Source organism: Physeter macrocephalus, chromosome 21 (assembly GCF_002837175.3).
Source record: "Physeter macrocephalus isolate SW-GA chromosome 21, ASM283717v5, whole genome shotgun sequence".
In the NCBI taxonomy this organism is placed as follows: Eukaryota; Metazoa; Chordata; class Mammalia; order Artiodactyla; family Physeteridae; genus Physeter; species Physeter macrocephalus.
In genome coordinates, this window is record NC_041234.1 from 5,437,823 (window position 1) to 5,464,468 (window position 26,646).

At 33.4% G+C, this 26,646-nt stretch overlaps 1 protein-coding gene across 9 annotated transcripts in view; it reads left to right on the forward strand.

The window, feature by feature from the left end:
• The window catches only part of CNKSR2 (connector enhancer of kinase suppressor of Ras 2), a 258,842-nt gene that overhangs the window by 66,998 nt on the left and 165,198 nt on the right, over positions 1–26,646 (forward strand). For all 9 annotated transcript variants that reach the window (XM_007126579.4, XM_055081924.1, XM_028482781.2 and 6 more), the window contains exon 4: positions 7,286–7,373. In XM_007126579.4, the coding sequence (XP_007126641.1) occupies positions 7,286–7,373 (88 nt within the window). The remainder of the gene's footprint in view (positions 1–7,285; positions 7,374–26,646) is intronic.

The window sequence follows — 26,646 nt, forward strand, 5'->3', positions numbered from 1 at the left end:
ATATAAACATTTATTTGCACTTTGGTGTTTCTCCTCAAATGCTAAACAAGAATACCACTTTGTTTTTTCTGGCCTTGATACTTCAAATTGCTATATAGAATTTTTTTATAGAAAGTTTATTTCTCATTTTACTTTGAAGACATCAATGAGATATCTCTTAATATCATTGAAAACCTTTTGAATGTTTAAGGCAAAAGCATTAGGGTGCTAGGGAAAATGTTTACAAATCACAAAAACTGCAATTTCAGTGGAGTTTCCGTTTAAGTAACATTTATTTTCAAAAATTAGCTCCTTACATTTCTTAAATAAAATAAAATCTAAGGCTAACAGAAATCCCCTTTTTCTTCTTATTTTAAATATTGACTTGAGTGAAACAACAGACTTTCCCAGAGGAAAAGCCTCGGAGGTGAATCACAGTTGGTAGCTTTACTGTTTATTTTCAATTCATGGTTTACTTGTCTATTTTTAACCTACATCCTGCTGTTTTTCACACCTCATCTTTCTTGCAGTTTTATATGGCTTTGCCAAATCAATCTATACTTGGAGATTTCCAGATCGCTGTATGTACCATGTTGTACAGTAACATCATTAAAAAATATTCAAAAGTATTATATATAGAAAAAGTTTATTTTGCTATTTGTAATGAAAATTTATTCTTTTCTCTCATTTTTAGCATTAATACCTATTTCTAATTGTTTGTGAAGCACATTTTAAGATCATTCTGTTTTGAAAGGATCAATGAGATGTCTTTTTATATCACTGAAAACCTTTTAAATGTTTAAGGCATAAGGGTTAGGATGCCAAGGGAAAAAATGTATTATTTGAAATCTTTTGCTTTATCTACGAAAGTGGTTGAACTAATTTCTTCTTCCATGATATGAAACTATAGGACAAAATTTATTTCTATACCAGGGAAAAATTACAGAGACAAAGAAAACTACCCCAAACACTACCAAACGCTGTGGCTCGTTGCTGTTTGGTCTTATTTCCTCTTGTGTGCTCAGTGCTCCCACTTGGCACCTCTTGTTCCAGAAATGAGCAGTGATGTTAGCAAGGCTGTTGTTCATAGAATGCCCCTCAGGCTCAGCAGTACCAACCTGAGAAACAGTAAGGCCTTCCAGATTTCCTAATTAACTCCTTAGCTTTTCTTGTTAGCTTCTCTTGTTAGCTTCTAATTTGTTTAGGATTTCTGAACCATTAATAACCTTTCCATAAATGCTTTTGTTTGAAAAGAATGTACAACAAATAATTTTTATAGGGTCAGTTACTTTTGCACTAGAAAGAAGTATAAGGATTTTATTATCCACATGATGATTTGAGGATAGTTGTGTAACTTTTAAGATCTAAGTAGGATGGTTCCTGTAATGGCCATTTATTAATGAGCCAAGGATTTTATCTTTTTTTTTTTTTAACTTTCTGGCATCAAAAAGTTTTCCTGCCATGAATTTTCTTTACCTTGAGTCAGCCACGTGTTTTTTTTCTAAGTAGCCTGAGCTCTAACTTGGGGTTTCTTTAGACTGAGGAACAAATTCCTCTCTTAATTTTGTTTTGTTTTCAATTTGATCATATTCAGCTATTCTATAGAGATCCATTTCTTTATCTCATTAAGTCATGATTGAGTGTTCATCTTTGGTAACTGACAAAGATTGGAACCTGTCAGCCTTCTTTTATTTATGTATGTGTATAGCCAAAATCATCATCCCAAGCATTAATATGTGCTGGCTAAGAATGGTTCTTAGTGTGGTTGTATGTGATTTGCCTTTAAAATGAAAACTTTAGGGGAATTCACTACAAGATAAAATGCATGTTTTCCTAGGTATATCTTAGATTTTTTTTCCAGTTTTTTTTGACATTTAATCTTGAGCGAGAAGCTTGTCCCACTTGAAATATGAGTGTTCAGGAAAGTGGAAAACACGCCTTAGAATTCAGTTTGCTACAGGCATTCAGTTATCAAATAGATTTTTCTTGTGGTACATTTTCAAGATCAAATGAGTCTTTTTTTAAGATTTTATGGGGAAAATCATGCTGTACTTCATCTCATCACTTTTGAATGAAGCTTTTAGATTTTATTAACAGACTTTGACCTTTGCAAGACTAGGAACCCAAGCTCTTTCTAATCATGCCAGAAGCATTTTTGAATTCTTAATTAAAATGCAGCAAAAATGGTCTTGGGGTGGTTTTTTTTAATGATGTTTTCCTAGAAGTGCTTATATCTTAACATCTTTTTAAAAATAGTTTTATTGAAGCCTAATTTACATTGTATAAAATTTATCCATTTTAAGTTTGATGAGTTTTAATAAATTTAGATAAAGCTATGCAATGACTTCAGATTAATTAATTACATACATTTTGTTCTAATTATCATTATTTGAATTCTTAATGACTCCTTCTGTTTTAGTAAACTATGTTGAAAAATATACCATTTCGGAATAGGAATAAACAGTAGTGGAAGACAGTGCATAATAGACTGCGGTATATAGAATCATTTAGAAAACAGTATGTTCAAACCCCTGAAAAAAGAAAGGGTCATTTAATAAGTGGAATTGGGGCACTTGATTAAGCCTTTGGAGAATACATAATGATAGAACACTACCTGTTCACTAAAGTAATTTTAGGCATATCATTTATTTTAAGAGGGAAAAATAAATCCGTAAGAAAACTGGAGAAAATATAGACAAAAAATGATTTTTAGATGTAGACTTATTATTAAGTATTTTAAAATATGGGATAAAATGCAAAGGAATAAGCTGTTTGACTTTGACTACATAAAGTTGAAAAACATGACTAAGTATAAGACAGATGACAAACTGGGGAAAATACTTGCAACAAACAGTTATGAGAAGCAGAGGGTTAATGTGTACTATGTGAATATTACATTTAAATTAAAAACAAAGAACACCAAAATGCAATAGATGAGCCTATAAATAGACAATTCAAAAAACAAGAAACAGAAACTGCTAAGATGTATATACCACACAATAATTTCAATGTACTTGAAGCAAAAAATGACAGAACTAAAAGAAGAAATGGACAGATCCACAATTACAATTGGATACCTCATCTCCTCTCTCAAAACAGAAAGTAAGGATTAGAAGAGCTGAACAACACCAGATAACAAGATATAATTGACATTTTGAGAGCATTTCATCCAACAACAGAATACAAATTCTTTTCAAGTGCCCATGGTATGTTCATGAAGGTACACCATATGTGCATCATAAAACAAGCTTCAACACATTTAAAATAATTTAAATCAGTTAGAATCTCTTCTTTAACCATAATGGAGTCAAACTAGAAATCAAACAACACACTTATAACTAATCCATGGATAAAAGAGGAAATCTCAAGGGAAATAAAAAGAAATACATTGAATAGAATGAAAATTAGAACAAGTCATAATTTTTGAGGCACGCAGGTAAAGCAATTCTGTAAGGAAAATTTGTAAGCACTGAATGCTTATATCAGAAAAAAGGAAAGATCTCAAATCAATTATCCAAGCTCTCATCTCAAGAAAATAGAAAAATAATTGCTAATCAACAAGCATGGGTGTAAAGTTTTAGTTAAGCAAGATGAAAAAGTTCTAGAGGTCTGCTGTAGAACACTGTACCTATAATTAATAGTATTGTCTTTTACAGTTAAATTTTTGTTAAGAGGTTAGATCTCATGCTAAGTATTCTTAAAAAAATAAAATTAAAGAAAAAAGAAAGTGGAAAATAAGCCCAAAGCAGCAAAAGGGAGCAAATAATAATGATAAATGAACAGAAATCAATGAAACTGAAAACGGAACCACACTATGTTGAGAAGTCAATCAAAATTAAACGGACAATAAAGGAATACTACAAATAACTCTTTATACATACATTTGACAGCTTAGATGAAATGAACCAATTCCTTCAAAAACACAAAAACTACCAAAACTTACCCAAGATGAAATAGATTCTCTGAATGATCCTGTAACTATTAAAGAAATTGAATTGTACTTAGAAACTCTTTGGAGTAGGGGAAAAAAAGGTCCAGGCCTAGATGGTGTCACTGGTGAGTTCTATGTTTAAAGAAAAAATAATACCAATTCTACACAGTCTATTTCAGAAAATAGACATAGAGGTAATCCATCCCGTCTCATTTTATGGTACAATCATTATCCTGATTCCAATACCCAGCAAAGATAGTACAAACTTACATGTTATAATCCTCCACAAAATATTGGCAATCCAACCAAGTCCAACCACATGTAAATAGAACTGTGCACCTTGACTAAGTGGGATTCATTCTAGGTAAGCAAGGCTGCTTCAGTACTTGAAAATAAATCAGTGTAGTCTACCATGTTAATGTGCTATAGAATAAAAATCATATAATTTTATCAGTTAATGTTAAAAAAAGCATTCAGTAGAATCCTATACCCATTCATGAGAAAAATTATCATCAAAGCAGGAATAGAGTAGTAATATCTCAACTTGATATAAAGCATATATAAAAAGCAACAGCTGACCTTGTACTGTGAAAGACAATGCTTTCCTCCTAAGATTGGGAATAAGGCAAGGCTGTCCACTCTCATCCCTCCTGTTATATCCAGTACAGTAGGCCAGAAAAGGAAGTAAAAGGCCTAGAGATTAGAAAGGAAAAAATAAAACTTTTCCTATTTGCAGATAATATATGTCTGTGTATAGACTATTCCAGGAGAGCTACAAAACATCTTTTTGAACTAGTAAGTGAATTTGGCAAGGTTGTAGAATATGAAGTCTACACAGAAAAATTTATCACATTCTTGTATACTAGCAATGTACAGTTGGAAACAAAAAGTAAAAACATGGTATAATTTACAGTTGCTCTAGAATTAATGAGATGCCTACATATAAATTTTGCAAAATATCTATAGGATTTGTATGTGAAAACTATAAAACACTGATGTATAAAATCAAGCAAGACCTAAATAAATGGAGAGATACTGTGTTCATGGATTGGAAAACTCAACTTAGTAAAGATGTCAATTCTCAAATCTTCCTGTAGGTTTAATAAAATTCACATAAAAATTAAAGCAGAATTTTTTTTACAGCTACAGACAGTGTGATTCTAAAATGTGTATTAAAAAGTAAAGGGACCATAATACTTCATCAATTTTGAAGTTTTTTTTTTTTGTTTTTTTTTTTGTGGTATGCGGGCCTTCCTCTGTTGTGGCCTCTCCCGTTGCGGAGCACAGGCTCCGGACGCGCAGGCCCAGCGGCCATGGCCCACGGGCCCAGCCGCTGCGCGGCATGTGGGATCCTCCCAGACCGGGGCGCGAACCCGGTTCCCCTGCATCGGCAGGCGGACGCGCAACCACTGCGCCACCAGGGAGGCCCCAATTTTGAAGTTTTTTAATACTATTTTAAATATTATATAACTTCAGTAATCAAAACTGGTATTGGTGGCAAGATAGACACAGAGAGTCCAGGACTTTATGCATATGGTTAGCCAGTTTTTGACAAAGGAGCAAAAGCAATTCAGTGGAGAATGGTTAGTTTTTCAACAAATGGTGTTGGAACACTTGCATAGGCAGAGGGAAAAAAGTGAACCTTGACCCAAACCTCACACCTTATACAAAAATTGACTTAAAAATGGGTCATAGATCTAAAAGTAAAATAAAAAACTTTTAGAAGAAAACTTGAGTTAGAGTCAGGTGAAGATTTCTCAGATATAATGCTAAAGGTACAATCCAGAAAAGAAATTATCGATAAGTTTGACCTCATTAAAATAAAAAACTTTTGACCTGCTAAAGATCCTGTTAAAGGATGGAAATAGAAGCCATAGACTGAGAAGAAATTTTACAGGTTACCTATTCAACAAAGGACTTGCATACAGAAAATACTGAGAAGTCTCTAAACTCAATAGTAATACCAAAAATCTAAATAAAGAATGGGCAAAGGGCTAGAGCAGACATTTCACTAAAGAGTATATATGGATAGCAAATATATGCACAAGTCAGCATAACCAGTTAGAAAATTATTAAGGAAATATAGTTAACGATTAAATATAGATAATATATAAATAGAGCAAATACATATAACTTTGGGGAAATGCAAGTTAAATCTGTGATAAGCCTCTACATAGCTTTTAGAATGGCCAAAATACATAAATGAAAAATACGTTTTTAAAAAATGTAACCAATAAAGGGCCTCTCATATGGACCCCTGTGACAATGGGAGGTGCTTGAGTTGTAGAGTTTTCTAGAAGAGAGACAAATTCAGTTTGTAACCAGGAAGCAGTCTTATATAATCATTTATAGTAAATTGCCTTAAGAGTTATCAGTAGAGAGATCCAAAGCACTAAAGTTCTAGTAATCTGACTAAAATTTTACCCCCATACCTTCTTTTCTATTTGTGATTTTGTTTTCTTTAAACTGGGCCTCCCAAATCATATAAGCTTTGGCCCCGCAGAAACCTGATTGGCGTTCATAGACAAGAGAGAGCATAAGGACTAACGGAAAGCCACTGAATTCATTTGGTGGCAAAACACTTGCTTGGGAAGACTGCTGCTGTCTATAACATTCTTGAAAATATAAACCTCGTGCCAATATATATTATTTACATGCCACGTTGTTTGAAGAGGGATGTGAAGTGATGTGAGTAATTGGTTTAGTACAAATGAAAACATACTTAAGTTCATAGAGGTGGTATATTAGTGTTTAACTCTGGGCTGTGGAGTCTGGAGTCAGACTTCCTGGGTTTGAATACTAGCTCCACCACTTACTAGTTTTCACTTAACCTTTCTCTACCTCACATTTCTTATATGTAAAATGGCAATAATAATAGTGCCTATCTTGTAAGAGTTGTGAAAATTATTTGGTACATGTAAAGCATTTAGAAAAGTAACTGGCATATAGTAAGTCCTCGGTAGGTGATAGCTGTCATTAGACTAGCTCTGAATTGTGACTATTTCAAGAAGATACTGGACTCAAAATCTTACCTTCATTTGAAAATAAACTAAAATGTCTTTGCTAAAGCATGCCTTTTTGGTGTTGTTTTATTTTAGATGTAGTGAAGAGACCTCGTAAGAAGTACGAAAGAACTTTTAAATATTAAGCACTAAAAAAAGAGAAATTTGATGGAAAGCAAACATTTTTCTTGAATTCTCTTCCAAGCATTTCCCTCGATTTTCTTCCTTAAATATGTTCCGAATATTGTTTATCACTATGTAAACTTCAGAACAATTCATTTCATATTATTCAAAATCTTATTTTAGGCTATTGTATTTGGGGAACTCTCAAAAGCTGTTCCTATTAATCACAGTTTTCCTTTTTCCTTTATAGATCACCATTTGCTGCTGTCACAGACTATTCAGTTACAAGGAATAATGTCATACAGCTCTGCTTGGAATTAACAACAATCGTGCAACAGGTATTAGCTGGAAAATTTTTCTTCAGTTAATTTATTAGCTATCTCATATTCTAACAATGAGAAGTACTTGTATTTACCAAGAGTTTATAAAATACTGGTTTGGGATTTTTCTCTTTCAAAGACAAATGGTTCAAAAGAAACCAAATACTTAATTCATTGGAAAACTATGCATATAGCCCAGTAAACAAGAGTTTTATTTATCAGCAGATGTAAAAGTAATCTGAACCTCCAGAGACAGCTTTATAATAAATAAGTCAGTTACTGTCACACTTTTAGTGGGGATGACTAAACTGTATGGCCTTTCACATACAGACCTTTCACATTTAATTTTAAATTAAATTTAATTTTAATTTAAATTAACCCATTTGAATAACAATCTGAGACTTTTACTCTAAGACACCATTAGTTCCTTATTAGTACGACTATAGTTTCATTTATATAGGTATACATACAAACAAATACACATAATAGCCTTTAATTATCACCTTAATCATTTAAATGATCTATTTACATGACCCAGTTTTCTTACTTTGAATATTATTTAAGCCAGGGACTCCAAATCAAACGTGTTCAGTAGTGCAGCAGCTGATATAAATGTCCTGGCATAACATATGGAGAAATGGTAGAGGAGTGAATTGACTAGTACATATCCTGCAAAAATTTGTTTAAATCTAATAACAAAACACATCTGAGAGGTGTGAGGCTAGCGACCACCACTCTGTAAGCCTCAGGTCAACCTGTTGCTGCTACTGCTGCTACTTTCTCAGGGTGCCATTTCTTGTTAAACTATCCAGTGATGCAGAAATAGGGAAAGCAGAGGATAAAATGTGATGATACAGAAGATTATTGGGGAAATTCATGATTTAATTTATCCTTCTACTCCCTGTCCTTTATGACGAGGGATAATTAAGTTTCTTATATTGCCTGTATTTTCTCAAACAATAATTTTTTTAATGCAGACTTAAATGTTTCAGTATATTTTCTGCTGTACCGTATAGATTTTATTAGCACCATTTCTCTGAAATTGCAGGTTTATAGAAAGGAGAGTAAGTTTGTGACTTTTACTTGTGGAATACAGCAGACATTCATCAGGATTATATCATAGCAGTAAGAAAGTCAGTAACTCACTGTTGTTAGTCACAAACATGGATGAAGATGATAAACATTTTATCAGCCTTGAAATGCTGTTGTCTCACTACATGTCTTCATATTTGTTATCAGTAAATTTTATTTCTGAATGTCAAAGATTTCAACTGGATATTACGGAGAAGAGTGGCATTTTAGGGCAAAGGTCAGTCAGCAAACGTTTTCTGTGAAAGGCCACATTTTAAGTATGTAAGGTTTTGTAGGCTTTAATGATATAGGCTATATGGTGTTTGATCCAACTATTCAACTGCAAAAGCAGCCGCAGACAATGTGTAAGTGAAATGAATGGACATGGTGATGTGCCAATAAAACTTGTTTTACAAAAACAAGCAGCAGGTTGAATTTAGCCCTGGGCCACAGTTTGCTGATTCATGTTCTAGGGCTATGCTAGTCCAGTGTGGTTCTTGGGCCAGTAGCATTATTATCACACAGAAACTTGTTAGAAATTCAGATTCTTGGCACACACTCCAAATGTACTATGGGGAATGCCCAGGAATCTGCATGTTTCCTGGTTTTCCAGGTGATTCTGGTTCTCATACACTGTTCTAGGGCATAGGAATGAAAGAACAATAATATAATCTATGGGTAATTTTTCTTGTAGATCTGTATTGTCAGTGACATTTCTTCAAAAATGTTTTCTAAAGCTGTTTTTTTTTTAAGCCATTAAACTTGACCAGAGGTTTGAGATGTGGATAATAGACTATTAGTTCTTTCCCTTTTACCATGAGAGAAAGAAATTTTCTCTGCTTTAAGGGTACCTACTGCACAGTATTTGTATGATAATCATTCATAGTATGTTGGATATGTGTTCAGTAGCAATCTATATGCCAACAGTCATAATAATACAATAATTATTTTTATCCGCTACATGACAAGATCTGTGATAACTATTATATGTATTACTTAAGATTTCCATTTATACGTGAGACCCAAGATAATTGAAATACTGTGGAATTAAATGGGAGAATTGAGTTTATTTTTCAACTTTTTAAACATGAGAAACTCATACGTATTGTCCGTTCTATGAGAATACAATCCATCTGATGTCACCTTCTAAAATAATGTCATTTCCATGCATAATTATGACAGAAAGTGGGTGTTTTTAACTTCTTGTGTCTCCTTTAAACATCTGGATCTGCATGGCCAGTTTAAGGTTAACTTTTGAGTAATTGGCCCACTCTTTGTTGCCTTGTAAACAAAGACTGCAATTCTAAATGGCAACTCTAATAAGTTTTCTTGAAAAATCTTGAAGGAGAATCAGGTGTATTCATTTTCACTGAATTCATTCATACTTAATGTTTTCCCATATCAAAAGTAGATAAACAAAGAGATCTTTAAAAAAAATTACCTTTCTTTTAACTTTTACCATAGAGTGAAGTCAAAAATGGAAAGTTTTCTATGTTTAGAACTCACAGGTTCCAGAACATACCTCTGTCACGCTAACCTTCAAATGTTACATTAAGAATGGTTGAAATGATTTTCAGTGACTTAAAATTTCCTGTAGAGGCATGTGCAGGGGTGGAAGTGCAGTTTGTGTAAGATAGGACTAACCCACCCATTCTGCTATTTTAAGAACCTACCATCTAAGTAACAAGCGATGCAGTTTTTGTTTCCAGAATGTATGAACACCTGCTATAGACATCTACTTCATAGAAAACATATGCCATTCTGATATTGCCCTCAGAGGCTTGTTCATGCTCACAACAGGACCTTTTAACAGCTGCACTGTTTGGCTCAACATTCTCTTTAGGAATCTTACGTCAAGGCATAATGGGTTTAAGTTTTGCTATTTACAGATCAGGAAACATTAGGTAGAATAGAGAGAGAGATACTTTTACAGATTGAACTTTAAGTACATTCTGTCTTGACCAAATAATTGAAATACTCCAAGTATACTGAGGACGTAGAAGGACTTTCTGTACCCTCGACAACTGTACACTCTGTTTTGAAGAGGATGCCTTGCCCTTCTTGCCCTTCTTTTGAAGAGAATGCCTTGCCCTTCTTGGGTAACAGAAACATTACCCATTTCTGTTTTTTTAAAGTTAAGTAGCTCATAACATTTCTCACAGTTCCTTCTACCTCACTTTCATTTTCCCATCACATGTCCTGTTCCATGTGTCACCTTTAAGATGCTTCCAAACAGAAACTTCTCTGTATATGGGTGTTCTTGGTTCTTGCCTTGCCTACCCCCTCCCAACATGTTACCTGACTTGATATCTTAATTCACTTACTTTAACCAGGTCTTTTATGTGGTACCTTAAAGGAAATATTAGATGTAAATTTCTCTCAATAAAATACATCTTCATGACATTCTGATTTAATCTACTTATAAGTATAGAATGGATCACTTTCAGACTAGTCATCCCAAAGCCCAGCTCCAATTCTGTCGCTTTCAGCAGTTTTCCCCTAATTTCCAAATTGATTACAAATTCCTCTCTTTGGAATTCAAAGGACTCCAAGTAAAGTTCTAACATAATTTAAATTTTATCTTCTAGTACTCCTTTGTATCTTAATTGTACTCCAGTTCATGTGGATGAGTTATTGTTGGTAAAATAGATCTTGCAGTTTCATCGTTTTATGTTGTGAGGCCTCCTCAGAACACGTCCCATATATCTTTTTATCGCTGCCTGTCAAAATTATGTCCCATCCTTTAAGGCCTCTAGGAAATGCCACCCCACTCATGAAACTTTTACTATTTCTCATAATTGTTTGTATATCCCCTACTTTGACCATTTATATTTAATCAACCATGGTTGATGTGGTTGGGATTAAATTAAATATACCACCTTGCTCTTTGTCTTCTATGTCCCCAATCTGGTCTTTGTTCTTTTTTCTGTATTAATTATTTTTTATGATTCCAGTTTGTCCCCTTTGTTGACTTATCAGCTACAATTGTCTGTTGTATGAGCAAAGGTAGAAGTCCCTTAAACTTACTTTACATGCGTTTTACATCTTGTCAGTTATACTCTGCTGTGAATCATAATTATCTGACTTCCATTAGGCTGTTATCTCCTTGAAAACAGGAACAATGTTGTGCTCATTACTTACTTGTTAAAATAAATTGACCTGAGCCCCAGTTATCCCGTGTGGTTAGCACATACTCATTTATACTCTTCCAGAAAAATCTAGAATTAAATACTTAAATCGTTATTTTTATTTCAACTCCTGTGTAAAAGCTGCAGTTCTGTCTCTGCTACTCATATAAAGAACCCCAGAGATATCCAGAGATACCTATCACTTTACATCTCAGTTTATTCATTAATTAAAATAAAAATATTGATCCTCATAACCATTTTCCAGTGCTAGAATGAAAGTGAACAAAACTTCTGAAACACTATGCTGTTATATAACACTAACAAAATATATATTTTTTAGAGGAAACTTAATTGTAGGCATGATATGAATGTTTGTAAATCATCTCTTAAATAATCTATTATTTTTCTACTGTTGTGTGATGTCATATCTTTGATACCAAGTCTTTCTGGGCTCTGTGGTCTGTTGCTACCTATCTTGGCAATAGGAATGAGGATGGTAATTAAAATGATGAAATAAAACAGTTAAGTGTTTGCTTCTTGATGATGAAACTACAGGTGATTTTAGTTTATTTAGACTCTACGTTTCTGTATTTTTCAGATTTTCTAAAATGGTTTTGAGTTATCAGAAAAACATAAAATGAATGCTATGTATATTGAAGAAATACTACTTTCAGTTGGATGAAAGAGCACAGCATAGATGAATACTTATTATATTTTAAAATAAATTACTTAGTTTACAAACAGTCAGTGTCCATCTAATGGTCTCATTCAGCCATTAAATACACACTAATCATCTCATTCACTTGGAGTTGTATGCAGTATCTAAAGACAGAATTAAACTGAAGCTGCCAGTAAAAGAGGCCAACTTGAATAAGCAAAGTGTAGATTTTAAAAAAAATATCTAGGGCATGCATTTATTACCAGGCTTTCAAGAAATCTCATCTGAACAGTTATGATGATAGTTATGCTTTGAAATATGCTGTACTTCAAATTATTTTCACTCAACTTTAATTATTTTTATTCCCTTTGAGCAAGATGAGATGATCAATATCTAAAAATAAACTGTCACAAATAGCTTTTTTTCCCTTCTTAACACAAAGGAGTGGCACTATGAAGTAAGTGGAAAGTGCTTCTTGATATTGGCTACTTATATTTAAAGTAATGCAAACATCAGAGGAGAAAGAGAAGTTTCTTTTTAACAAGCTCTGTTTGGAAGAATTTATTTAATCTTACTGTATCTGTTTTTCTTATTTCCAGATGTGATGGGTTTAGACAGTTATAGTTGAAGTCTTTTAAAGAGATTCTTCCCCCCAACACTTCTTCCCCACGTAAGATATAGTAACACATTTGAGAAAACAGGGAAACTGGTTTTAAAATCTTAAATGGGAAGAATTCTCACAAAGAACTGAAGCTTCAGATATTTAGAGCACTGTCAGCACCTGAAACAGAAAAATGAGACAGGTACCCACGCACTTCTTGTCAGCATTGAAATAATTGCCATGATGCCTATCCTAATGAGTATCAGTTTAACCTAAAATTATTCTACTTCACCATTTAAAATTTTTTCCAGTTCAAACACAAAAAATGATTAATTAGATTGTCACTAGTTAAGAAATGGGTGCAAAAGTATCGGTTTGCAAGGTAAAACTTTGGTGGAACTTAGAATACTTGGGGCAAGGGACAGAGGGTGGGAACAGTGAGTATTGGGAGATTTGAGGCTTAGCCCTGTTGTTTCATGAGCATTTCACCTTGGACAAACCATCTATAAACAGAAATAATTCTATCTATTATTGTGAGAATCAAATTAGATGTATTAAAAATGGTTCACAAATGTGAAGTGAAAAACAAAAGTAAAGTAATATTAATTATAAAATGGATGAGAAACAGACTCGATACAAAGAACTAGAATAACAAGTTTGTTTTAAATAATAAATGTACACAGATTTTTTTCTCCGTTTGGTGTTAGTTTTCTTCAGCTGCATATACAGTGAAGGAGATAACTGAGAGAAAAATTTCAACACGTGAAACATTTTAAATCAGATTTTGAACTGTTAAATGCAGAGTGAAAACTTCCTTTTTTGTTTATTTAAAAATTTTTTAAATTTAATTTGTAAGTAAACTTCTTATTTTGAGATAGTTGTAGATTCACATGCAATTGTAAAATGAAGACTTCCTTTTAAAATTCATTCTGCTGATATACTCTTACCTGAAATGATCCCTTCTAAATTATATATTATAAAATGTTCTTGTGTTTTCTCATGGGCTTGCTCATTTTTCATCCTTTTAAGATTCATTTTTCCATGTCCTTGAATATCACTGATTTTCTGGATAGTGTTCGAAACATACTTCTTTCCCTTACCATTCCCAGCTGAAAGTTAGGGGGAAAAAAAGATCAATAGTCTTTCACCTAAGATGGTTATAAATAATTTTTGAGAAGAAAAAATACAAAGAAAAGAGAAATTTTATAAACCTTTCTAAAAACATCAATCTATTTTAAATACGTGATTTTTACCTACTGCATGGTCAACAGTTTCCTTTCCCACCCTCTAAAATTTGAAGAAACAGCATGTACTGTTCAAAAATTCTTAACTGAGAGAATCGTCACTGAGAACGGGAAGTTTTTTTAGATGTTGAAAGAGAGCTTTTATGGTCCTAGCTTGTATTCGTTCCGTTGATCTTACATGCCATCTGTGTAAAGGTTTGTATGTAGCACACTCTATACTCCTCTAATTACTTTCTATATTTTTTAAAATTATAAAAGCAGTATAATATGCTTTATAGAAAAATTTAGAGTAATGAAAAGAAAAAAAAAACATTGCTTGTAATCTTTCCACCCAAAGAAAACGCCTGTTATCATTTTGCTTGTTTTACTTGCCATTTTGCCTGTTTTCATCTACATACACATATATATTTTCAAAATGGTCTTTTTTATTTATTATTGTGCCATAATTTTTTTAAAATTTTACCGCATAGTTATTAGGTCTTTTGTCCTTTAAAAAAGTTTATAAAATAATAATACTTGTTAATTTAAAAATACAGAAAACCATAAAGAAGAATAGTTACTGTCATCCCAACTTAAGCACCAGAAACAACTGTACCACAGCTTGGTCTTTCCTCTAATAAATGTCTTTACTTCAGTTGTTATTCTGACTTTATGACAGTTCATTTGTTTGATTTTTTTTTCCATATTTACCTGTCTGATGTATTTTGTTCCTTTCTAACTCTTTGTTCAAGAAAATGGAAAAAATAGTCTTCAAAGGTCAATAGTGGAAGTGTTTCTTTTTGATGGACATCTTCCTCTAAATTATGTGTGTGTGTGCTTTCTAATCACTTTTGTTACCTTTACACCATTTTAAATACATATCAGTAAAAGTAAACTATGTATGAATTATTCTTTAAATATACATTTTTAAATAAAAATGTAAGTGAACATATTGAGTATATAACCCTTTTTAAAAAAATATTCCTGCTTGAATTTAATCTAACCTGTTTTATCTTAATCGGGTTGTTATTTACTCAAGGTAAATACCCAAGAGAAAATAAGAGCTTTTTTAGGACTTAATTGAACTGGTATTTGTGGTTTAAATTGTTAGGGCATGTATTTATAAATAGTAAAAAATTAAAATAAAAGATTACAGAATTTTTTAAAAATAGCCTTAGAAATGATTTTTTATGTTTTATTAAGGATTTAAGCAAGAAAATTTGGCCTATGAGTTTATTGACAATAGCTATCATATTTTACTTTATTATGTTTTATCTATATGAATATTACATCCTTTACCTTCCTAGTTGACACTTTATATTATTTACTCTTAAATTTTATGGCAAAATAGGTTAGTGGGCTTTGACATAAAGTAGATCTGAATTCATTATGGCCCTGCTTTTTACAAACTGTATGAACTTGGACAAATTACGTCATATATCTGATAACTCTGTCTTTATTTGTAAAGTGGATTACCAACCACCTTGTTGGATTACTGTAGGTGAATTTATGTGAATATTGGAAATTGATCTAGTTCATTATCTGGCATTTTAGTGGGAGCTTAATAAATGGCAATTTTAGTTACCTCGTATAGCAAAAGAGCTTTGGAAACTCTAAGCTCAGTTAGTTTGTTCTTTCACACAAAATTTAAAGGAGTGATTCTCTGCTTACTTTTGGTGCTGAGTGGCAATGAAGAAAGACCTGTTTCTACAATGAGTGATTTTTTAAAAAGAATTTTGGTTTAATTTCGGATGTTTTTTAGAATTTATGGCAAATTGGTAACTATATATGCTTCATATTCTGGATTATATTTTGAAATGTCCATGTTCAAATGGAATACAAAAATTAATTTTGGTTACTTGTGAATCTGCCATTCCTATCCACATATTCAAGCAACCTAGAGTTGAAATGGAAAACTCAAAACGTGTGACGGTAAAAGGCTAGTGTATAATAAATAGTCCGTCATACAGAATGTGTGTTGTAAAAGGGATATTAAGATTCAAGTAGTAGTGAAGTACATGTAAAGTTCTAAAATGAGGATATAAATTATACTGGGGTAGGCAGGCTATATTCTGTGGTTCATGTAGTAAGTATTAAACCATATGAAAGCTCAGCCAGGATAGTCTATCATTCATCTCAAACACAGCTTTAAATATTATTTTTGCTATATTTTCAGGGTTAGTGTTTAAGCCTTCCTGAATTAGACATTCTAGGTGACCTGAAAAATGGACTTGGGCTCTTGGGATTTGAAACTGGTACATTTCAGACCAAAAACGAGGACAAACTTTATATGTAATTTTTAAACAATATGAATTACATTACTTAGCATACCTGTTGAAGGCAATATGAAAGATACTGTTTTTTTTATTTTATGTTTAAGCAATATATTTTAGTTCAATACTCAGTCCTTTAAGTTTTCTTCAGTTGTTTCGGTTGATGATGAATAAACAAAGCCATTATCTTTTTAAACTTTTCTTTATAATCCTAATGTAATGAATCAGGAGTTAGATATAGAGCTATTAGGCATAGTACCCAGATAGCTTGAGGACTTTTTTTCTGAAGACAAATATAAAACTAAAAACATATAGAATTTGCAAAGCTGAGATTATGCTGTGTATATATGCCTGTATCCCTTTGAAGGCCTAGAATATACCATTATAATCAGAATAGATATAAATACACAAACAGAGAGAAAGAGAAATCCTTATTCTTGATGTTAAAAAAAATACATGATTATTGGTAGCTGCAAATTTTCTGAAGGCTCAGACTGAAAGGTAAAAAAGAGTGATGAAATTATTACATGATAATAAGACCTTAGGAAAGCATCTTTCTGACACTTTTTTTGTGAAAAAAAAACTTTAAAACTTACTATATATTATACGAAAATGAAATAGGCTGTTTTTATAGGTTTATTCTTTTACAAACCTAAACTATATTGCATGTTATCTGAGCATCTTACCAAAACACTTTTAAAGATATAGATAGTATCACCATTAATAATAACAGAAGAACTAGATGTGTGGTGTAGTATACTAATCAAATTCTTTTAGATAGCAAATGACAGGATACTGTTTCTCAGACATCTGTTTTCTCACTATTACATTTCTAAATTTATGGAATATTATATATACACACAAAAGAATGCATGTCATATATATGTTATGAAGCATAAGAATAATCAGATACTCATAAATTGGCCATTTAATTTAATAACTAGAACATTACCAACATTGTCTTAGTTACAACTGTGCTCCTCCCCATCTCATAACCCTGCCTCTTCTCAGGGTGTTTTGTGTTTTGTTTTGTTTTTTTTTCGTAAAATAGTTGCAAAACATCTCATTTAGTTATGCTTGTCTTTGAGCTTTATAAAAATAGTATCACTCTGCATATTACTTTTTTCACTTGATGTATTTCTGAATTCATTCATGTTTTGTTTAGTCACTGTAGTTCATTCACTTTCACTTCATATAATACTTAATTGTGTGTATATACTCCAATGTGTATCCATTCTCCTGACCATGAATATTTGGATATATACTTACATTTAATTATGTATGTAGGAGGGTAATTGCTGGCTTATACAGTATACACATGCTCATCTTTACAAAGGTACCACATCCTGTTCTCAAAGTTTTATTACTTATTTATGTAATGTACTTTCATTGTCTTCCTACCTTCTGAATTACTATATTTTGTCTTATTATGCAGTTCACCTTTTGAGAGGCTTTTAAAATTTTCTCACAAAGACTCCAAGAAGATAGAACTTTTACTATTATTGCTATATTATATATAAGGAAACAGATGTAGAAAGATGGATTAGGTGATTCTTAACCCTTGTAGGTGGTCAGTTTTTCAGAAGAGAATCCCTGATATGCTCCCATTTGTAATGTACTGTGATGATTCTTTTTAAAGGATCAAGCCAAAAGTAATACTAATCCATTTAAGAAAAGATTTGCAGTGGTGAATGCAAGTTGTCTGCCTTTTGCCCCTCTGTGTCTCCAGTGCCTAGCAAATAAACGTCTGTTGAAAGAATGAAAGGATTAATTTTCCCCTTAAAATTTCACCTGAAAAAGGGTTACAGGATTTTAAATGTAGCTGCTGTAACTCATTCTGATGCTGATGAAAACCTGAGAGAGAACTAAACAGAAAATACTGTTTTTTCAAAGTTGATAAAATCCAGGTATATCATGATTATTACAGATACAAAATTAGTCCTTAAAATTTTAAGGCTGCTTTTTCCTATTTCTTCTCCTTTTAATGCTTGTAACTCCAGGGAGATGAGTTGGGAGAGACAGTGGTGATGGCACCAGTCTCCTTGTGAAACTGGTAATGAGCTAGTGAATTGGGGAGAGGAGGGGAAAGGAATTATTGTGGAGAGGATCAGAAGCTTGGAGGGGAGGGCTGGTTTGGGAGCTAAAAAAGGTTCCTATGACTGTCCAGTCTGCTTCCCACCCTCCCCAAATAAATCCATGTGTGCGTTTCCGAGTATCATTTAGAATGCTTTTGTAGCTTAAAAATTCCAATTTTGATCTGATAGCAAATTTAGAAACCTGAGCCCTAAAGGAATATAGAACATGATGTTACTGGACTATGCAATGCCATAGCAGGAGTTATCACAGTACCTAAAGGGAAAAATCAAAAGGTTTGATTAGGTAACTTTATTGGTTCTGGTTCTGCAAATATTTTCTTGTGTATCTTGCTCTTATTTAAGTGCTATCTGCAAAGTTTTTAATGCCTTTTGACATGTCTACCCTAGCACTATTCAGCAGTTATTAATACCATAACTATTAATTTCCTTCTCAATGTCTCACTGTTTTCCACAGCCCTCCTCACGCCACTAAATATCTCACTAGGCCTCCTGTTTCCTCCCATTTAAACTGACTGTCTGCACAAATGTTCTCCTGCCCTGTCTCCCCACAAAGATTCTGAACTGCCTTTTAAAATTGAAATGTATTCGGCCCTTGGCTATTCTGTTCATCTTTTTAACCCCTCCCTAAAACCATATCATCTGGATAAATCCTATTCCTTATGACATTCAAAAAGTATTAGCAAGAAAAAAAGCGCTATATAAAGTGTAATAGGCAGGCAATAGTATCATTACTATTTTGAGGTTGGCAAAATGCTTTTACAACATGTTATCAGATTTGTTCCTCACAATAATCAGGTGAAGTCAGCAGACCAGATGTCATCCCAATTTTGTAAATGAGTAAATGGAATTTTAGAGAGGGACAGTGACATAGTCAGTTAGTGACATGGCCAGGACTTAGATCCAAGTGCTTTGACATGGTTTGTAATACTTCTTGCTCAATGTTTCTCAAGTTTGGCCTCATCTTAGAATCAAGTAAACAACTCTTTATTTAAAAACACTGATATCTGGGTCCCGTCCAAGACCTATTAAATTAGACTCTCTGTGGTGGGGTTGTAATCAGTATTTTTTAAATGATACCTCAGTTGTTTCTAATGTGGAGCCAAAGTTGATAACCACTGTGATATAGTCACACTTTACTGGTTTAGTATGAGATGAACGTGAGGTGGGAAGAAAATGTATGTGATCGAGAACAGTGTTTACCAATGGTTGGTCCATGGACCATGATTCACCCAGGGAAGCTTGCTAAACATGCATATTCCCTGGACTTCACCACAGCACAGTATGGATGACTGAGAACTATGGATCAGGAGGTTCAAGTATTAATAGGTGATATCAGCCCAGAGCCCACACTTTTATAAAAGAGACTAGTTAAAGTTTTGAATTTACAACTGTAGTTATCAATTCATAGTCTATCTGTGCCGTACATGCATATCCAAAAGGATTAGACTTGTCCTTTGAAACATCAAATATAAGTTATTAACAAAAATGGTCATTGTGCATTTGTAATAAGGGGAGAACCACTTCTAGAAACTAATGTGGTGTCAACAGCCACCAGGAACTAGAGTTACTAAAACAAGAAGGAATAATAATAACATTTTTAGCATTTATTATGAATCATATTATGCCTTACATGGATTATATCATTGAATCATTACACAAAATCTATGACATAGATTTTCATACTTACATAAGATGAACGCAGCAAATCAAAGAAAATATAGAGCTACTCTACTAGTTATAGGCACCGATCTTCTGAGGCATTTTGCCCTGCTGCCGAAGTAGTTTTTAATAACCCAGCCCTCTTGGGTTGGGTCAGAATAACCACCAACATCAGATATGTAATTCGGATGTAATTAGGCCCTAACACAAGTGAAATAATGGATTGAAATTGTAATTGATAGTGGCAGGTTGAAGAACTGGTCAGAATTAAGTAATTAGGGCAAGTGAGCATGAATCAAACTTTAAAAAATGAGGCAAAAATTCTCTAAAATACAAGATGGGAAAAGACTAGATTTGCATGAAGGTAGCAGAATGTAATCTGAGGTTAATTGTGAATTACATTGTGTGAAGAGTGATATAGCACCTCATATTTCCTGAAATGAAGAGGTACAGTATGTAAAATTCATAGAATAGTTACTGCATTAAACTCTGCGTTGGTTAGGTCTTCATTTGCTTGAGTGTTCTATTTTTCCCTCTTTTCTTTTGTGGAGGATTGTATCAGTCAAAGTAAGCTAGATTATGCTGTACTAACAACCTAAAAATGTTAGTGGCTTTTAATAATACTCATGTCCAGTGCTCATGTTCCATGTCTATCCTGGGTTGCTACAGCTGTTCTCCACGTCCTCTTCACTTCACAGCTCAGAGTAGCCCCTTGAACACTGCTGGCAGAGGGAAAAGAGAGCATGGTGAACTATGTACTGGTTCTTAAAGTTTCTGCATGGAAATAAGACATAGCACTTTGGCTCACATTTTGTTGAACAAAGTAAGTCATAGATCCATGGCCAACATCAGTGGCTCCAGGAAAGTTTACTTTTCCCTTAGAAAAAGAAAGTATATATTTAGAAATCGTAATACAAATCTGCTACAGTAATGAATCTCTAAACAATTCCAATATAGCATTATACTAGAATTTTAAGGACAACAATGTTCATTTGAATATAAGGAAAGAGACAATAAAATTAGGTGCTGAAATTTTAAATATCAAGAAAACAGCTTGGTAAAGGTTGAATTTGAAGAATTTCTTCTTTTCCCTCAATGGTGTGTTTGTATGCATGTGTGTGTCTCTTGGTATTTTAATTATAATCTACTGGAATATGGGGTGGTAGGTTTGGTGGGAGGGGGGACTTCTCGAATTTTTTCGAAGCATAAAATTCTGCCTTATAATCACGCAGTATTATGACTAGGAAACACTAAATGGATACTGATTCTGTGTAATATCTATTTTGAAGGTGTACCACGTTAAGCCTAGATTTGAGCTAGTAGTATTACTCAGACAATTTAGTATTTGCTAGGATTTAAATATCTTATCATCGTCAGTGATCTATAAATATTTATTGAGTGCCCAGGTAAGTGGCACTTTTTCATATGTTGGAAACAGTTACTGAAAAGAAATGGTTTCATTTTGTCCAAGAAAGTGCATTCTAAGTAGATAAAAAGGACAAAGATACATGAGCTTAAGGAATTTTTTTAAACTAATACTTAGAATTTGTTTCACATATACTATAACTTCCATTTATTTTCTGGCAGCCAAGTGTATGATCTTGAATTGAAGAATTAATGTTTAATTTATATGTTTATTTGTAATGGGGTGTGGTATTTATCTTTGCTTGAACTCTTTAGTTGAATTTGTCACAAGGGAAAAATTGTCTCCCAATTTTAGATCCTATAGATTTTCTTTTCATTGTGATATATTAGATGGTCATTACAGTAAGTAACTTGAACATGTGGAAGCTAGAGAGACTTACAAAGAAATTTTAGCTTCATTGAATGAATATAAAATTCTTGATATCTTTTGCATAATATGAATCTTCATGCAGAGAATGGCCCAATTATTTTTGTTGAAAATATCTGCTGAGATCATGCAGATTAAAATTTAAAACCAAACTCATGTTGAAAGTTATTTTAAAACTGTGAAACTCTATTTTTGTACAAAATAGGAGTATGAAGAGACTAAGTGTACTGTACTGGTTTGTATAGCAGTTAGTTTTGTTTTAAAAATATGGCTTTAAAAGTTTCATTTTTTTACACCTAACCTATAAAACCAGTGTTAAATATTTACTGTGGAATATGAAAATAGAGAATCAATGGAAAAAAATAATCATAACTGATAAATTCATATTTTATTTATAGAGTGTACAGAGCACCTTGAGAAATTAAAGAGACAGTGCAGTTGAATATAAGATTCCTTCTTTGAAAATATTGACAATCTAATGGGAAAGACTAACAAATAGATTACTGATGGAAACATAAAAATATGTACAGTTAGTAGTTATCTGATTGGCCATTCAAAATCATTTAGGTCTTGACTCAAGACATGCAGAATAAACAAACTTGGTTCATAATGGGGATTAGCTCATTCACTGCCCCTTCAAGTTGTCAAAACAAAGCTATTAAAGTTACAGGATCACAATCTCACTCTAATGAGTTTTCTAGTCAATGGTACATTGACTTGACATTTTTACTTTTTATGCCTTTTGACAGTTCAATCTTGAAAAGCCTCAGTGATTTTTGGATTTGTTGGAGAGCCATTTAGATGCTGAAAAAAACAATCAGACTCACTTCTGCTTGTACCCCCAAGTCTCTATATGCTAAAAGATTAGTTTCCACACCCATTCAACTGTTGGAACATTAGTCTTTCATTGTCAAGTGGAAGGCGAGAGTGATTAGAGTCAAATGGAGTTTCATTTTAGATGACCTCCTGGGGGAGAACTGGAGCAGAATTTTGAAGAGGAATATGATCCAAGATGCAGAAGAATATGGTTATGTTCACCAACAGAAAGACTAAGATGGCCTCTAAGGTCGTGCCCACCCACACATTCTCCTCCCATTCTTTGTTAATTGCACTTTTTATGTTACAACTTGTAACCTTATTTAACCTAATGAAAATCTTAGCCAATTCTTTTAAAAACTGGTCATTTTAAAATTTCAACAGATACCATCCTTCATGAACATTCTTCTTCTCATTCCAAAATAACATCAGAAAGACTAACAGTATGTGGTCATTGAGTCAGTCACAATGGTGAAGGGATTGCCAAGGAGGTAGTTGTGGGGTTATTGTACCTCTGCCTTGTTTGCCAAGAACATTTATCTGAAATTAGAATTAAACTATGGCGTTCTGATAACACGTTCAGGAAGGATGTCGATGCCCGTCTATTCACCGTGGACATTCTTCTTTGCACTCGGGACACTCAGTCAGCTTTCTGTCTCTGATGAATCTTAATTTAGTTTGGACTTTTATCTTTCATCCATTGCAAATCTTTTATCACTGGCACTGCTTTCTCTGTGCCCACAAAGCTATGTGATGGGTACTTTGGATGCCTTTTCATGCTCTTCCATATATTATCTTACAGAGAGAATTGGTGTCATTGTACTGTGTGGCTACTGTAGATGTCATAGTAGACTGGAATCTGCCCTTTGCTGAAGGAAAAAAAAACCTGAAGGATCTGGCTAATGACTGGGAATTAAATCCCTTTATGTTTTCTTCCCAGATATTGCTTTTACTGTTATTTGTTTCTTGGTAAATGGCTTCTCCAACTGTTGGATGGACTATAGTATATCTCTCTAGACCTGCACTGCTGTCTAACATGGTAACCACTAGCTGCATGTGGCAATTTTTGGGTTTTTTTGGCCGCACCTCGCGTCTTGCCGGGTCTTAGTTCCCCGACCAGGGATTGAACCTGGGCCACGGCAGTGAAAGTGCAGAGTCCTAACCACCGTACTGCCTGGGAATTCCCTGCATGTAGCAGTTGAAATGTAAATTTAGTTAAAATTAAGTAAAATTATAAATTCAGTTCCTCATTTGCACTAGCCACATTTCAAGTGCTTAATAGCCACACATGTCTAATGACTATTGAATTAGATAGCACAGACATAGAATATATTATTATAACTCTATTATCACTATAAGTTGTATTAGATATGTCTCTGTAACACCACTTTCTCCATTTACTCCTGGCCACATAACTAACTCTTCCTCCATCTGGCTCTTAAACATAAGCATTGTCTGATCTTGTCCTTAGCTATCTTCTCACTACACATATCCTTTTTTGATGAATTCATTGTTGTTTGTTTTTCTTGTACCTTTAATTGTCTCTTTAATGTAAATATTTCCCAGATCTGGTTGTATTCTAGATCCACTTCAGCTTTTTCAGCTACTTGCTGGACAGCTTTGTATATGTCCTCTCAGCAACTTCTAATTTTATATGCCCAAAATAGAATTATTTTATTCTCCCTAAATTCTCTCCTCCTATCATCTCTACAGTGTTATTCATCCATTAGCCCTGGGGTAATGTTTAACTTTCCTCTCCCCATTATTCTCTGTATATAATGAATCAGTCGCCCAATTCACTCATTCCTGGCTACATGTATGTCATCCACCTCTTCTCATCTCCCCGTCCACCATCATAACCTCAGTTCAAGTCCTAATTACATATCACATTTTCTATTGAAAAAGTATTCCGACTGACCTGCCTGCCTCCAGCTTTTCTCCCTTGCGAATCCATGCCTTCTTCCTCATCATTTTCGTAAAACATACGTTTGATCACATACTTCCCATACTCACACATCTGTGAGCACTCCCTTGTAGCAGAGTAAAGAGCATACTTATCCTCCTTAGAGTTGAAATGTCTACTTGGTATGTCTAGAAAGGTACACAACTTTCCAGGTCTCTTCCATCTGAGACCTGGCACCAAAGTTACTCCTGTAACCAAGAGGAAAGGAACTATGAGAAAAGGAACAAGAGATGTCTATTTGAGTTGTTAAGCTAGACCAGAGAGTTTGAACTCCGCTCCTACCCCACCCCACCTCACCCCTGTAACCCCCCAGCACACACACACACACACACACACACGCACACACACACACGCTTATCATTCACATTGCTGTTTAACACCAACCATGGCACTAGGTAAGGTACCCTGACTTCAACCTCGCCCAAAGGAAAGTCACAAGAAGTTGTCAATCGACTGAGTTAAGTCTTTGCTACCCTAATAGAATGGGTCTTCAAAATACATTGTTACACAAAAATAAAGCTTTTATTCCCTTTAAAACAACAAAATTCCTCCAGCCTATCATTAGTAGCTCTCCACAATATGACATTTTTTTCTAAGCTTTCTTTCTCACTGCACTCACCCCACATACCTTACACTCTAGCCAAATTGGTTTGCTTACTCCTCATTGTGCCTTTGTTCAGTGTGTTCACATAATTTGGAACTATCTTTCCTCATGAACCCCCAATTTCCAGATTTAAAAGCTATTTAAGGCCAGCTAAAATATCTTCTCCTCCAGAAGGTCAGTCTAAAGTTAACAAGTAAGGATTTATCTCCTTTTTTAATGGGATCTTCTGTTAGCATTTGTCTTGTTTACCTTGTATTATTATTTGAATAGTTTCACCTACTTCTCTACTAAATAATGAAATAATGGCCAAGGACCAAGTTTAATTTATCTTTGATCACCCAATAGTCCCTGACAGTGAATTGCATTTAGAAGATGCAAAAAAAAAAAAAAAAAAAAACCTTTTTGGTGAATGGTATTGTGACTTGAGTGAATGAATGAATGAATAAGAGTATAACACTAACTCATTACATGAATTAATCACTGAAGCAGCATATGAAGAAATTTTGATACCAATAATAATATAATATGTGAAGTATTCATTATGCAAGTACCATTATCAAAGGATTGCAGAGATGAATTATTTAAATATTACTTGTAAGCAAAGCAATATTTTTTATATTATTTGTATAAATCTACTATAATATATGTACTAAAAAGATACAGATAAGAATTTATAGCATTTATAGTTATAAAGTTCCATGGAATAGTATATAACATTAGAGACATACACTATTTCTCTTCACTCTCTTTATGTATTCAATATTAAATAACTTATGTACTGTTCTTGTGACTATCTATAATACACGGTTGATGAGAAATATTACTTGTACTGAGCATCCTAATCCCTAGGTGACAAAGTATTCAACATTTATTGTAAAATATATAATGGAATTTTTTTATGTATTCTGCTCAGTATAGCAACTGGATCATTGTTTCACAGAAAGGGTAACTGATTATGATCCTGTGTGGGTGATCTTATTTTGCTAAGAAAAAAAGGGATCAAAATTGAAGAAACTCCTCTTTTATGAATATTGTCATATTAGGAATTTGGGGCATTTAAATGTGCATCACATGGTTTGTATAAGCATTATATGTAAAAAGGATAAAGAAGAAATGCAAGTGTTATTTTGCATGTACAGTAAAAGACAGCATGAGCTACTGAAGAAAATTCCTGGGAGTATATAGTGGCATAGCTCTAAATCCAATTTTAAAAATCTAAATTTAATCCTAACCTAAAAATAACTAGAACGTCAGAGGTGTACCTTTCCATAGTATGAATAAGTTCATAAAACGGAGATTTCTCCATATGCAGTGCGATTTTATTTTTAAAACTTGGGGGTATGACCTTTTGGGAAAAGATTTGGCCCTAAGTGGTAACAAAACCCACACTTCAGAAGCAAATACTTT